Here is a 16758-nt window from a genome sequence, read left to right as displayed (position 1 = left end):
GTTTTTGCCATAAGATGTTGCTCTGTTGTTTTGTGAACCAGTCGCTTTTTTTTAAATTCTTCTTCTACTCTGGATATTCCGGAGTTCCTGGAGGACCACTTAGTGGAATTTGGCTCTCACGTTGCTAGAGCAAATGGTGTATAAAAAGTCACAGCAGTCTAGGACGATTTCCGATTTGGTCACTACTCCGGGTGCTCCGGAACTTCCTAGAACCACTTGATGCCTATTCGGGTTCAATTTGTTGTCCTTGCAATGATTTTGCTCTCACAATGCTACAATAAGGGATCTTTGAAGTCGTGGTTTTCTAGGACGGAATTTCACAATTTTTCACTTCTCCGGATGTTCTGAAACTTCTGGATGGCCACTTTCGGAGTGGATGAATGTTCTATGCATTGATTTTGTTCTCACATTACGTTAACAATCGATTTATAAAAACCGCAGCTTTGAACGACGAACTTGTTCAACTGACCATTTCTCCGGATGTTCCAGAACTTTCTAAGAATCACTTAGTGGCTATCCGAAATGAATGATATAATTAACATCGTCCATATACTGGTTTTGCTCGCTCATGGCTACATCATTCAGTTTCTAAAAAGTCACAGCTTTGTAAGACAAATTATTGGAATCGGCCACTTCTTTGGGTGATCCGGAGCTTCCGTAAGACCACTTGTTGTGGGTGGTCCTTGAAAATGATTTTGCCTTCATATTGCTATTCAAAAAATAAAGACTGGTACGCTTTACCCAGCATTTGCCAACCAATAATACGTTTTATTTTAGATTGATTTTAGATTGTGAGACACGTGTCCATGCTTTAACTGTCATAGCTGACCTCGGGGAATTCTTTTAAATATTCTCAAGAAATGCCTTTGAATTTTGAAGGTATGTGCGTGTTAGGCTGATCGTAGTGCAGTTTGATCTGAGTGTTGTCGACTTGTCAAGATCGCTTTATATTCAAAAACTGTTTCGGTTGTCACTTTTACTGATTTGATAACTCAATTTTTCTCGGTAAAAGAAAAAGTCCTAGTATGGTATATGCACTGACAAACGCAACCACTTTTCCTGCATGCCATTCCCTCTGTTACAAAATGCACATCGAATCCACTTCATCGAATAGTTGCACAACGCAAACAGGTAAACAATACTCTGCTCGGTATAAGTACGGGATCGATTTCCTTATAAATTTATTTGTCGTCTTCGTTCTCGGGCGCGCCCACCGGTTGCCACCCGCAAGCAACAGCGAAAACGGAAACTGATGGTCCTCGCAATGGCAACGGTAATGGGATTCGATGCACAATTTGAGTCGTTGTACACTGAGAGAAATAGTCAAACTTTCTGTTTGTCGCACCATGTTCTGAAGTTGGTTATGGATTTTTTTTCGCTCTGGATATCAATGTATGTTTTATTTCATCTGTCGCTAACCTTACCTCAGAGGAACAGAAAAATAATTCAGTGGAAAGAATTCGAGACACTTATTGCGCGCAGTCAATATGTTCGTTCGTGTAAACTGCACCGGATCAACAACTAGTTGCCATCAGTTGAGCTCTCCATCTCCATTACTGCATTATTGGCTTTTGCTCAAGGAAATTGAAATCGTCGTCGAAGATGAAAACGAAACGGAAAAGTGGCTAGGGCATGAGAAGAAACGACGAAAAACGATTTTTCTTCCGACATTCGCCCCACGTTTATATGGTGGAAGGGTTACGCTTCGATCTTCAATTGCGCAACGTTACAAATTCGAAAATAATTTTCTGATGAATTTGCTTCAATATCCAAAACCAGAATGCGAACAATGCAGGGCTTGATGCAAAAATGGAAAATTATTGCATGCGGCATCGCCGATGAATGTCAATGGGATTGACGGCCGTGTTACCGATATCTTCTTCTTCAACAATAGTTCTACATTACAACTGGAACTTGCCCTGCTTTTCAACTTCCGCCAACTGCATGAATATTTATCTCATACAGCAAGAATAATTGGATAAACTGTGTTCAGGGGTGCACAAGAATCGAACTCGCCATTTTCGCCTTTGCAATCTTACGGTTTTACTCGCAGGGCTAACTGGAGGGAGACCCCAATATACTTATGCCGAAATATGTATTCAATTTTTCAACAAACCGAACAATTTTAAGATTCATACATGCCATGATTGCTGTAATTTCCAGTTGCCTTTCTCTCGCCATATAATAAATGGAACATTGAACATTGGTAAAGCGAAAGCAGGGCACTGGATTCAACATAAGATTTTTTTTCTCCATGATGCGAGGAGAATGCGAGCTCGTTTTTTTCATTCCACCATATTTCAACTCTCGTTACCTGGGCCAGGTAGCAGAGCGTAGATGATATCTACAGGTCCAAGTTCCAAGTATAGAAGCAAGTGCCGGTCGGGGAACACTTTTATCCTTTCATGAAGCCCGCGATTTGCATAAAGATCCGGCCGCTTTGGCCGTGGGTAGTCGTCGCCAACGCATTTTTATTTAGCAAAGGGTAATAACATTTTTTCCCTGTTGTTTCGTTCGGTTGAACAAGCCATCTTTTAGGAACTAAGTAGCGCAAAAAAGGACCTTCCACTTCAATGGGATCCATAAAAAGTAATTTCGTCTGGTCAGGACGCACAGCTGTTTGGAATTGTTTGTATGTGCAGTTTTTTTTGTTACCGTTGTGGAGGACCGTTTTTCGATCCATCCGCAAAGCGTCCTCATGGGGCTGTCCCCGATGTATGCGAGATGGTGATTATTCATATATTTTCCTCTCTCGTACAATTATGCACATGAAAGTTCGGAATTTTATGCTTGAAACAAATGTATGATAGGAGACACAACATTCAAATTTGAATATTGCTGCAATCTGGTTATGTGCGCAAACAACTCGTTTTTACAGCAGTAGTTTTAAATGCATTCACATTTATTTTTGTAGAAATTTTCTATTTTGCTCTGTCTAGTCAAACTGGGGAGCTAATATGTAAAACTGTCAATGTTCATCATCAATTATTCATGTATCTACGAATTGGAATTGGAATTTTTGATTGATTAGAGAAACTCCGAAATAATTTGGGCACACAATATTAATTTATTGAACTTGGCATTCGGTACATATGAATTTCTATTTTTTTTTACAGAAACCGATGCAATGCACTCAAAAGACCGCAAATAGACATATATTGAAGAAAAAAATAAAATCTATCCCCCTAAAGTGCAAATTCGACCTCTCTTGTATGTTTTTCTCATTTTTATAATGCGCGAGAAAGGTACCACCAACGCTAAGTGGATTAATTTGGGTTTGTATATAGTCATTTCTTCATATTTTTATACTTGCATAATTTCATTTTTTTTATTTTAATATTTTTATGGTTTAGCAATGTGGACAGACATTGCAGAGGATGCATGAGCATTACTAGTATCCAGTCTACGAAGTACACAGTTTTCATATTTCTCTGTATTCAAAATTCTTTTTAATATTTTAGTATTTTTAATTCCTAACATTATTATATTTTTATACTTTCATATTTTTATATTTTTATTTCAAAGCGCATCCCGGAAGGATTCCGTAGGGTTTATCCAATTATTCCGACAGGATTCTGAAGGAAACTCTGACCGGACTCCGAAGGGAATCCCGACCGGATTCCGATGAAAATCCCGACTGAACCGAAGGGAATCCCGACAGGATTCCGAAGGGAATCCCGACAGGATTCCGAAGGGAATCCCGACAGGATTCCGAAGGGAATCCCGACAGGATTCCGAAGGGAATCCCGACAGGATTCCGAAGGGAATCCCGACAGGATTCGAAGGAATCCTGACAGGATTCCGAAGGAATCCTGACAGGATTCGAAGGGAATCCCGACAGGATTCGAAGGAATCCCGACAGGATTCCGAAGGGAACCGACAGGATTCCGAAGGAATCCGACAGGATTCCGAAGGAATCCTGACAGGATTCCGAAGGGAATCCGACAGGATTCGAAGGGAATCCTGACAGGATTCCGAAGGAATCCGACAGGATTCCGAAGGGAATCCTGACAGGATTCCGAAGGAATCCTGACAGGATTCCGAAGGAATCCTGACAGGATTCCGAAGGAATCCCGACAGGATTCCGAAGGAATCCTGACAGGATTCCGAAGGAATCCTGACAGGATTCGAAGGAACCTGACAGGATTCCGAAGGAATCCTGACAGGATTCCGAAGGGAATCCTGACAGGATTCCGAAAGGAATCCTGACAGGATTCGAAGGGAATCCTGACAGGATTCGAAGGGAATCCCGACAGGATTCGAAGGGAATCCGACAGGATTCAAAGGAATCCTGACAGGATTCCGAAGGAATCCGACAGGATTCCGAAGGAATCCTGACAGGATTCGAAGGAATCCGACAGGATTCCGAAGGAATCCTGACAGGATTCCGAAGGGAATCCTGACAGGATTCCGAAGGAATCCTGACAGGATTCCGAAGGGAATCCCGACAGGATTCCGAAGGAATCTGACAGGATTCCGAAGGAATCCTGACAGGATTCGAAGGAATCCTGACAGGATTCCGAAGGGAATCCTGACAGGATTCCGAAGGAATCCCGACAGGATTCGAAGGAATCCTGACAGGATTCCGAAGGGAATCCGACAGGATTCCGAAGGAATCCTGACAGGATTCCGAAGGGAATCCTGACAGGATTCGAAGGAATCCTGACAGGATTCCGAAGGGAATCCGACAGGATTCCGAAGGAATCCGACAGGATTCGAAGGAATCCCGACAGGATTCCGAAGGGAATCTGACAGGATTCCGAAGGAATCCCGACAGGATTCGAAGGGAATCCGACAGGATTCCGAAGGGAATCCCGACAGGATTCCGAAGGAATCCTGACAGGATTCGAAGGAATCCGACAGGATTCGAAGGGAATCCCGACAGGATTCAGAGGAATCCGACAGGATTCCGAAGGAATCCTGACAGGATTCGAAGGAATCCTGACAGGATTCCGAAGGGAATCCGACAGGATTCCGAAGGAATCCTGACAGGATTCCGAAGGGAATCGACAGGATTCGAAGGAATCCGACAGGATTCGAAGGAATCCCGACAGGATTCGAAGGGAATCCCGACAGGATTCAGAGGAATCCTGACAGGATTCGAAGGAATCCTGACAGGATTCCGAAGGAATCCCGACAGGATTCGAAGGAATCCCGACAGGATTCCGAAGGGAATCCTGACAGGATTCCGAAGGAATCCCGACAGGATTCGAAGGGAATCCCGACAGGATTCAAAGGAATCCCGACAGGATTCCGAAGGGAATCTGACAGGATTCGAAGGAATCCGACAGGATTCGAAGGGAATCCGACAGGATTCGAAGGAATCCCGACAGGATTCCGAAGGAATCCCGACAGGATTCCGAAGGAATCCTGACAGGATTCGAAGGGAATCCCGACAGGATTCCGAAGGGAATCCCGAGAGGGTTCCGAAGGCAAACCCGACAGGATTCCGAAGGGAATCCCGACAGGAATCCGACGGGAAGACCGCCAGGATTCCGAAGGGAATCCCGACAGGATTCCGAAGGGAATCGACAGGATTCGAAGGAATCCTGACAGGATTCGAAGGAATCTGACAGGATTCCGAAGGGAATCCCGACAGGATTCGAAGGGAATCCCGACAGGATTCCGAAGGGAATCCCGACAGGATTCCGAAGGGAAGCCCGACAGGATTCCGAAGGGAAACCCGACAGGATTCCGAAGGGAATCCCGACAGGATTCCGAAGGGAATCCCGACAGGATTCCGAAGGGAATCCCGACAGGATTCCGAAGGGAATCCCGACAGGATTCCGAAGGGAATCCCGACAGGATTCCGAAGGGAATCCCGACAGGATTCCGAAGGGAATCCCGACAGGATTCCGAAGGGAATCCCGACAGGATTGCGAAGGAATCCGACAGGATTCGAAGGGAATCCTGACAGGATTCGAAGGAATCCCGACAGGATTCCGAAGGGGGATCCCGACAGGATTCCGAAGAGGAATCCCGACAGGATTCCGAAGGGAATCCCGACAGGATTCCGAAGGGAATCCCGACAGGATTCCGAAGGGAATCCCGACAGGATTCCGAAGGGAATCCCGACAGGATTCCGAAGGGAATCCCGACAGGATTCCGAAGGGAATCCCGACAGGATTCCGAAGGGAATCCCGACAGGATTCCGAAGGAATCCCGACAGGATTCCGAAGGGGAATCGCGACAGGATTCGAAGGGAATCCTGACAGGATTCGAAGGAATCCGACAGGATTCCGAAGGAATCCCGACAGGATTCGAAGGAATCCTGACAGGATTCCGAAGGAATCCGACAGGATTCCGAAGGAATCCCGACAGGATTCCGAAGGAATCCTGACAGGATTCCGAGGGAATCCGACAGGATTCAGAAGGGAATCCCGACAGGATTCGAAGGAATCTGACAGGATTCAGAAGGAATCCCGACAGGATTCAGAAGGGAATCCGACAGGATTCCGAAGGAATCCGACAGGATTCGAAGGGAATCCTGACAGGATTCCGAAGGAATCCCGACAGGATTCGAAGGGAATCCGACAGGATTCGAAGGGAATCCTGACAGGATTCGAAGGAATCCTGACAGGATTCGAAGGAATCCCGACAGGATTCCGAAGGGATCCCGACAGGATTCGAAGGGAATCGACAGGATTCCGAAGGAATCCTGACAGGATTCGAAGGGAATCCCGACAGGATTCGAAGGGAATCCCGACAGGATTCCGAAGGAATCCCGACAGGATTCGAAGGAATCCGACAGGATTCGAAGGGAATCCCGACAGGATTCCGAAGGAACTCGACAGGATTCGAAGGGAATCCGACAGGATTCGAAGGAATCCCGACAGGATTCCGAAGGGAATCCGACAGGATTCCGAAGGAATCCGACAGGATTCGAAGGGAATCCGACAGGATTCGAAGGGAATCGACAGGATTCGAAGGGAATCCGACAGGATTCCGAAGGAATCCGACAGGATTCGAAGGAATCCGACAGGATTCCGAAGGAATCCCGACAGGATTCGAAGGAATCCGACAGGATTCCGAAGGGAATCCCGACAGGATTCCGAAGGAATCCTGACAGGATTCCGAAGGAATCCCGACAGGATTCCGAAGGAATCCTGACAGGATTCCGAAGGAATCCGACAGGATTCGAAGGGAATCCGACAGGATTCCGAAGGAATCCGACAGGATTCAGAAGGAATCCGACAGGATTCGAAGGGAATCCGACAGGATTCCGAAGGGAATCCGACAGGATTCGAAGGGAATCCTGACAGGATTCCGAAGGAATCCTGACAGGATTCCGAAGGAATCCGACAGGATTCGAAGGAATCCTGACAGGATTCAGAGGAATCCCGACAGGATTCCGAAGGGAATCCGACAGGATTCGAAGGGAATCCGACAGGATTCGAAGGAATCCCGACAGGATTCGAAGGAATCCTGACAGGATTCCGAAGGAATCCTGACAGGATTCAGAGGAATCGACAGGATTCCGAAGGGAATCCGACAGGATTCCGAAGGAATCCCGACAGGATTCGAAGGATCCCGACAGGATTCGAAGGGAATCCCGACAGGATTCGAAGGGAATCCCGACAGGATTCGAAGGAATCCGACAGGATTCGAAGGGAATCCCGACAGGATTCAGAAGGAATCCCGACAGGATTCGAAGGGAATCCGACAGGATTCGAAGGAATCCCGACAGGATTCGAAGGGAATCCCGACAGGATTCGAAGGAATCCGACAGGATTCGAAGGGAATTGACAGGATTCCGAAGGGAATCCGACAGGATTCGAAGGAATCCCGACAGGATTCCGAAGGGAATCGACAGGATTCGAAGGGAATCCCGACAGGATTCCGAAGGAATCCCGACAGGATTCGAAGGGAATCGACAGGATTCCGAAGGAATCCTGACAGGATTCGAAGGGAATCCTGACAGGATTCCGAAGGAATCCTGACAGGATTCGAAGGGAATCCTGACAGGATTCGAAGGAATCCGACAGGATTCCGAAGGGAATCCGACAGGATTCAGAAGGAATCCCGACAGGATTCCGAAGGAATCCGACAGGATTCGAAGGGAATCCGACAGGATTCCGAAGGAATCCTGACAGGATTCGAAGGAATCCCGACAGGATTCCGAAGGAATCCTGACAGGATTCGAAGGGAATCCCGACAGGATTCGAAGGAATCCGACAGGATTCCGAAGGAACTGACAGGATTCGAAGGAATCCCGACAGGATTCCGAAGGGAATCCCGACAGGATTCCGAAGGGAGTGGCGACAGGAGTCGGGGGGGAATCTCGACAGGATTCCGAAGGGAATCCCGACAGGATTCGGAAGGGAATCCCGACAGGATTCCGAAGGAATCCTGACAGGATTCCGAAGGAATCCCGACAGGATTCGAAGGGAATCCTGACAGGATTCCGAAGGAATCTGACAGGATTCGAAGGGAATCCGACAGGATTCCGAAGGGAATCCCGACAGGATTCCGAAGGGAATCCGACAGGATTCGAAGGAATCCGACAGGATTCCGAAGGAATCCCGACAGGATTCCGAAGGAATCCGACAGGATTCCGAAGGAATCCCGACAGGATTCCGAAGGAATCCGACAGGATTCCGAAGGAATCCTGACAGGATTCGAAGGAATCCGACAGGATTTGAAGGAATCCTGACAGGATTCCGAAGGAATCCTGACAGGATTCGAAGGAATCCCGACAGGATTCGAAGGGAATCCGACAGGATTCCGAAGGAATCCCGACAGGATTCGAAGGAATCCGACAGGATTCCGAAGGGAATCCGACAGGATTCCGAAGGGAATGACAGGATTCGAAGGAATCCTGACAGGATTCCGAAGGGAATCCCGACAGGATTCGAAGGGAATCCGACAGGATTCCGAAGGAATCCCGACAGGATTCCGAAGGGAATCCCGACAGGATTCGAAGGGAATCCGACAGGATTCGAAGGAATCCTGACAGGATTCGAAGGGAATCCCGACAGGATTCGAAGGAATCCGACAGGATTCCGAAGGGAATCCCGACAGGATTCCGAAGGAATCCCGACAGGATTCGAAGGGAATCCCGACAGGATTCGAAGGGAATCCGACAGGATTCCGAAGGAATCCGACAGGATTCGAAGGAATCCTGACAGGATTCCGAAGGAATCCCGACAGGATTCCGAAGGAATCCGACAGGATTCCGAAGGGAATCCGACAGGATTCGAAGGAATCCTGACAGGATTCCGAAGGGAATCCCGACAGGATTCGAAGGAACTCCGACAGGATTCGAAGGAATCCGACAGGATTCAGAAGGAATCCGACAGGATTCCGAAGGAACTGACAGGATTCGAAGGAATCCGACAGGATTCCGAAGGGAATCCTGACAGGATTCCGAAGGAATCCCGACAGGATTCAGAAGGAATCCCGACAGGATTCGAAGGGAATCCGACAGGATTCGAAGGAATCCTGACAGGATTCGAAGGGAATCCCGACAGGATTCGAAGGAATCCCGACAGGATTTTGAAGGGAATCCGGACAGGATTCCGAAGGGAATCCAGACAGGATTCAGAAGGAATTGACAGGATTCGAAGGGAATCCTGACAGGATTCGAAGGAATCCGACAGGATTCCGAAGGAATCCCGACAGGATTCGAAGGAATCCTGACAGGATTCCGAAGGAATCCTGACAGGATTCCGAAGCGAATCCCAACAGGATTCCGAAGGAATCCCGACAGGATTCCGAAGAAATCCGACAGGATTCCGAAGGGAATCCCGACAGGATTCCGAAGGAATCCCAACAGGATTCGAAGGAATCCTGACAGGATTCCGAAGGGAATCCTGACAGGATTCCGAAGGAATCCCGACAGGATTCGAAGGAATCCGACAGGATTCGAAGGAATCCTGACAGGATTCGAAGGGAATCCCGACAGGATTCCGAAGGAATCCCGACAGGATTCCGAAGGGAATCCCGACAGGATTCCGAAGGGAATCCCGACAGGATTCCGAAGGGAATCCCGACAGGATTCCGAAGGGAATCCCGACAGGATTCCGAAGGGAATCCCGACAGGATTCCGAAGGGAATCCCGACAGGATTCCGAAGGGAATCCCGACCGGATTCCGAATGGAATCCCGACCGGATTCCGAATGGAATCCCGACAGGATTCCGAATGGAATTCCCACAGGATACTGGAGGGAATCCCGCCCGGGATCCGAAGGGAATCCCGACCGGATTGCGAAGGGAATTCCGACCGGATTCCGAAAAGAATTCCGACCGGATTCCGAAGGGAATCCCGACAGGATTCCGAAGGGAATTCCCACAGGATTCTGGAGGGAATCCCGACCGGAATCCGAAGGGAATCCCGACAGGACTCCGAAGGGAATCTCGACTTTTTTTTTTTATTTCCATGTTTTCATAACAACATAGGTATTTGCATATTATCATGTTTTTTAATTTTTTTGGTATTTTTGTATTTTTATCTTTTTATTTTAATATATTTTTTATTAAAAAAAATTGCTGTGATGATGAATTTTCGTATTTTAATATTTCAATATTTTCGAAACAGCATATCGTGTTCTTATGCTTCTAAAATTTCATATTTTATATTTTTATATCATCATATTTTTAAGTTTATATTTTAAAATTTACGATTTTCCATATTTTACGTCTTTGTTTTATTGTATTTTTTATTTTTATTTTTTCCTAAATTAACATTTTTCCAGCTTACTACGATTTTCAAATTTTTAGAACAAAGCATATTATTTAATCTGTTTTTCTCAAAGATGGAGCCATTTTAAGTTTATTTCTGGAAGAAAATAAAAAAGGTCCAAAATCGACATAGGACGCTCTTGTGAATCGCGGCAGTGTACATGCTTACCTTATCTTGACCCCTACTTGTTGTACAAATTAATATCAACATCGGAATAATTTTCAGTTATATTGCTATTCTTTCCTCTAACTACAAAAATAGGAACTTAAAGATTGAGGGCGTATGATTCGAAAGTTGTATCATGTTGAAGTAACTGTTTGAGCACGATACATTTCGAAGAATCATCTCTGTGGCGAACATCACGTAGGGGACCAGGCCGCTTTGACGTTTATGTTATACCACTGGTATGCTATATAAGTCTCAATATTGACAAGAAAGATATTTGGACGTCATCTAGCCCAATCAATTTCCAGGATGCTTTCTTTGTACTGGCTGCTTTTGGATTCGATTGGATTAGAATTCCAATACATTAAAATTTCGATTTTGTTTCCATTGAAAAATCGAATGAATTTCTTTTTAAAGGTTGAATGAATTCCTATTACAGAACCCAATGATTTTCCATTGCAAAATCAATGAGTTCCCATTGGAAAATTTCATGAATTCCTGTTCAAGTTTCAAATGACTTACAATAATTTCAAATGAATTGGAATGTTGAATGAATTTTAATTAAATTTTGAATAACTTTTAATTTGAATTTTAATAAATTTCCATTGCAAAATGAAATGAATTTTCATTTGATTTTGTAATGAATTTTAATTGTAGAATCGAATGATTTTCCAATTAATCCAATCTACTGAAATTCCGCCGGAGAATCGTATAAATATCCTAATTTAATTTTGGGTGGATTTCAATTTTGAGCTTTTCCATTTGAACGTTGTTTTGTTTTTAAATTTTGTTTGCATTTTCTTGGGAAATTGAATAACTTTACTTGTCAACAGTAAATTCGTATTCGCTATGTTCATGTACAGCACTGGTATCTGGCGTAAATTGATTGATTGGGTTAGAAAGAAAGAGGGAGTTCGTCGCTTTAACGGCTTGGAAGTTATTTTTAACTGGTCTTCTATAGGTTAACTACGCCTAGTATCAAACCAAAGTCTACTTAGCATGTCCAAGTCATTTAAGTCAATGTGTGTCATGTGCAGTTTAAATTAGTTTGATGCGCATGACAAACAGATTTTTACTGTACGTGATATGCAAGGGCTTTAGGGACTTTTATGGACATGCTGGACAGACTTTGGTTTGACCTGGTGGACCAACTGATCAGAGCTGCACTGCCGCTAACCGCAAGTCGAGCACATCTGTATATGGAGGCCCATATACAGATGTGCTCGACTTGCGGTTAGCGGCAGTGCAGGAGCGTACAACATCTGTATCAAGCCAATTTGAACTGCACATTATGTGCAAGTTTATGTTGGATTTCCGTTATGAAGTTCTTCAGAATCTGTAAAGTTTACTCATATTGAAGTTGGAGAGCATCCCTAGAAACAAAACAAACTACCAAACTATAATGATTCAATGATCGCAGTTTTCGACACGTTAACCAACAACATGTATTTCACAACATGTAGTTTAGACACAAGATGAATCATTGTGCAAATGTACCATGCGTCTCCATATGTTTTTATGCTTATATGCGGCTGGACAGTTTTGAATATCCCAACCTATCGTTTCTTCTGACAGGCGCATTTTTGCCTGAAAAATACTCATGGGGACATACAGATTTTGTAATAACTATTTTGTATTTTAACTTATATGAACATGCAGTCTTACACTCATGCAAACATGCCATTAATTTCAACACCGTTAAAGCGACAAACCCTCTTTGTAGCCAAATTGGAATTGGAATTTTCCCAACCAATCAACTAAGGGCTGTCACCAGTCGGCTTTAGAGGTCGAGAACTACAAATGCAACACATGAGCATCGCGAAAACATTTTTTTTTCGTCCAGTGTTACCAGTGAATACTCCACAACAACGCTGTTTGAAAGCAACACTCCTTAGGCCTTATCCCATCCTATTTTCTTGTTTTCCTTAATCTTGGCAAAGCCGTGAGTTTTCGGCTCTTCAGGAACTAACCGCTAAAACTATGATGAAGTATATGAAATTTTAAAAATATTTCAAAACAAAAGCGACACCGTTGAGCCGACTCGTCTTATAGTGAGGTGTATAAATATGATCATTCCGTCCCGAGACATTCCCTCGCTTTCAATGATGCAGAATTTTGATTCATCACTGCACAAACTGTTTACCACTTCTGAATACTCCAACTAATATGAGGTTGAGCAACCTGATGTGTTCAATTTTTATTTTTCAACGATATCAGAATTTTCAGGATTTTTGAAAATAAATCTTTTGTAGAGATTTGTATGTTAAGTAGTCAACAGTTGCATATGTTTTGTCTAAAACTGTAGTTGTAGTTGCTTGCTTTTCATGTCAGCTCTTTATCTTCTTTATAATAAAAATGAGTTGAGATTTCCTTCCTGACGAATTAATTCGCCATCGGGTTGACCGATTTGCAAGATTTTTTCCCCAATAGATTCGTTTTGGGAACCGCAAGGTTTGTATATATAAAAAGTTGGTGAATTTAAGGGGGAAATGTAAAAAATCATTAGGATACTATTTTGGGTCAGCTGTTGAGAAAAAAAAACAAACGCACGGAAATTGATCTAGAGTGCAGTGCTGCTAATAGCTCATTGTGACATTTTCAACACCCGGGCAAAGCTGGGTTTCTTTCGCTAGTATGAAATGAAAATTCATAAATTATTGGCTGGAAACTTGTGGGGATTAAACATATTTTGAAAGTTTTACTCCTCACATTTCTCATTTATAAAATACTGAAGGCATAATCACAATTCTTGAGATCTTTCGCATCTAAGTATTTCTTATCATGAAATCTATTTCAAGTTGAGACAGAAAAACTTTCCGACTCCTTCCCATGCCTTAAGGAATATGAACGCACAACTTCCAATCTAGCAACGAAAAGTCAAATGAACAGATTTCTTTATAATTGGGAAACTACTTCCGCCTATCCACTTATCCAGAGAGTCGTCCGTTTGGCAAAAAGGCACTCAAATAAACTCACCAAAAATATTTTTTGGGAGAAATTCAAGGTATTTAATTTTGTAACAATACCAAAAAAATTTCATGTAATAGAATTGTAATTATTGATGAAAAAATTTCCAAGAATGGTTTTAGTAGCTATTTTGACAAAAAATGGCATTTTTTTATTGCTTTAGAAGATTTTTTTTGTAAATTATTGAAGCGTTTCTTCGGAAGTAATTTTACGAGTAACTCATCAATATTCCACCGCCATCCACCATCCACTACGGAAACTCGCAGCATCCAATGATGTCGAACGCCACTAATCCCAAGAAACAATCACCCCTCGTCGTAATCTCTTCCATCGAATCTCTCCAGTTTGCCTGCTGGCTTATTCCTGACTTTTTTTTCTTCTCTTGTTCCTTTATTGCAGAAATACCTTCCCGACTTCGAAGGCGTCGGGCTTTGCGCCCTGAATCTGATCGACGACATGCAGGAGTACATGCGGGGATTATTCCTCATTATGTAAGTATCCACGGCTTCAACTTTCCCTCCCGGACGGGAGGCGCACGTCTACACAAAAAACGCTTTATTGAATTAATCATCCATAAGCTGCACACCGCAGGAGGTCATTTAGGAAAATTGTCCTTATTTAGAGTGGAATTTTTTAATTTAACAGCATGTGACAAGGGAGAAGATGGGCGAGGTTAAATTGTTAGGCGTTGAAGAAAACGGAAATTTGGAAAAGAAATGACGGAAGAAGTTTTTCGGCTACCATTACTGCCTCATTCATGGAAGAAACGTGTTCCTTTCCTATTATTAAGTGTTACAGTTGCTTTAACTTTTCTTGCGATTTCTATTTTCTTAGTATTCGATCAGCACAGTATTCAGATTAAATAACAATTCAACGCTTCCATTAGTGAAATTTTAAAGAAGCGTTGCACATAAATTAACTAATGGTATGCCACACAGGTGCTATCTATTTATTTCATACAGCGAATCTAGCATCTTTACTATCACCGAAACTGTAACAAAAATCCAATCTCCATCGTCAATGAACAAATTCCGTTTTTGAATGATTTATTTTTATTTGTACTGCGGAAAAGCATCCAACCGCAGGACTATCCCTTTCGTTCGTGGAATTGATTTTCGGGAAAACTCAATTCGAATTGTCTTCGGTTCAGTTAGATTGTATGACGATATCGGTTCGAACCGATCGACCGATTTTGCCTTCGAGGCAGAGCTAACTGTGAACCATCGCGGCGGCGAGTCCTGTCTTGTTGCCCAGTTTGGTTCCGGAATCTCGAATGCTATTATCTTCGGTTTTTTTTTTCCGAATCGGTTTTATTTGCACATCGCGCGGACCAATCGAGCGTGGCCTAACGGGATAGCATTCCACGGCCGCACAGCTGCGTTTCAAATTTTCCTTCTGCGGGCGATTATATCGAGAGGAAGCAGATTGGGCAACCAGGCCAGGAAAGGGTTTTGTTTGTTTCGGCTGCTTCTGATCCAGATTGAAAAGTAGCCTGGAGGCGATGGCAATGATTCGAGCTGGAAGCTGGAAATGTGGTGTGAAATCCGAGGAAGATGACATTTTTATTTTCAAATGTTGCGTGATGAAGAGCTCGGATTTCTTTGTCAGATCAGTGTGGCAGGTTTCGGTTTTATTTTGGATCTGCTCCTACAGTGACGTAGGACAGCTCTCTGGTACTTTTCAAGGTCGCTTAAACTTTTTCTTTCATTTGATGAAGGGCTTCATTTCTGTCTCTATTCATTAAACTGGACTCCCAACGATGAAGAAGAATATTAAATTGAAGTGTAGTGTTACCTTTCGTTATGGGTTGAAACGATTGTAAATAATTATCTCATCTGAAATAGAAATCTGAAATAGATTGACCACCTTTTCACACCACTCCCATGATAGAGACAGTCATTTATTGCAGTTTTTTTTACAAATGGGTAAGTGAGTTAGTTTGGTTTTGATTGGAGTCTGGTATTCCGTAATATGATTATATTTGGAGAAATTGGTCACTGCATTTATTATATTTATTTATTCAGACTAAGGCCGAAGTGGCCTGTGCGGTATATAAGAGTCTTCTCCATTCGGCTCGGTCCATGGCTACACGTCGCCAATCACGCAGTCTACGGAGGGTCCGCAAGTCATCTTCCACCTGATCGATCCACCTTGCCCGCTGCGCACCTCGCCTTCTTGTGCCCGTCGGATCGTTGTCGAGAACCATTTTCACCGGGTTATTGTCCGACATTGTGGCTACGTGCCCGGCCCACCGCAGTCGTCCGATTTTCGCGGTGTGAACGATGGATGGTTCTCCCAACAGCTGATGCAATTCCTGCACGTACCACGTACTCCTCCACGTACCGTCCGCCATCTGCACCCCACCATAGATGGTACGCAGCACTTTCCTTTCGAAAACTCCGAGTGCGCGTTGGTCCTCCACTAGCATCGTCCAGGTCTCGTGTCCGTAGAGGACTACCGGTCTAATGAGCGTTTTGTAGATTGTCAGTTTGGTACGGCGACGAACTCTATTCCATCGGAGCGTCTTGCGGAGTTCAAAGTATGTACGATTTCCAGCCACTATTTCTCTGCTGGTATCATTTTCGGCAGTCATCAGTGAGCCCAAGTACACAAATTCTTCTACCACCTCGATTTCGTCACCACCGATGCCAACTCGCGGTGGGTGGCTCACATTTTCTTCTCTTGAACCTCTTCCTATCATGTACTTCGTCTTCGACGTGTTGATGACTAGTCCGATCCGCTTGGCTTCCCTCTTCAGTCTGATGTAGGCTTCCTCCATCTTCTCAAAATTACGTGCTGTGAATCTTAATATGTTCCTACACAGAAAATAATAATAAAAATTAAACAGCGCGTAAAACTTGACATGCAAAAATTTACGCTATTCTACGCTGAAATGGTCCTCTTGCCAACAAGATTGCTTACAACTTGTATGCAATATTGACGAT

General features: G+C 44.0%; 1 protein-coding gene across 1 annotated transcript in view; it reads left to right on the top strand.

The window, feature by feature from the left end:
* Positions 1-16758, top strand: part of LOC134207482 (uncharacterized) — a 288199-nt gene that overhangs the window by 45125 nt on the left and 226316 nt on the right. Inside the window, exon 2 of the mRNA XM_062683196.1 lies at positions 14213-14304. Within this exon, the coding sequence (XP_062539180.1) occupies positions 14213-14304 (92 nt within the window). The remainder of the gene's footprint in view (positions 1-14212; positions 14305-16758) is intronic.

The sequence above is a fragment of the Armigeres subalbatus genome, chromosome 1 (genome assembly GCF_024139115.2).
Source record: "Armigeres subalbatus isolate Guangzhou_Male chromosome 1, GZ_Asu_2, whole genome shotgun sequence".
NCBI classification, from domain to species: Eukaryota; Metazoa; Arthropoda; class Insecta; order Diptera; family Culicidae; genus Armigeres; species Armigeres subalbatus.
Note: the sequence above shows the minus strand (reverse complement) of the source record. Positions and strands in the feature narration are given on the sequence as shown.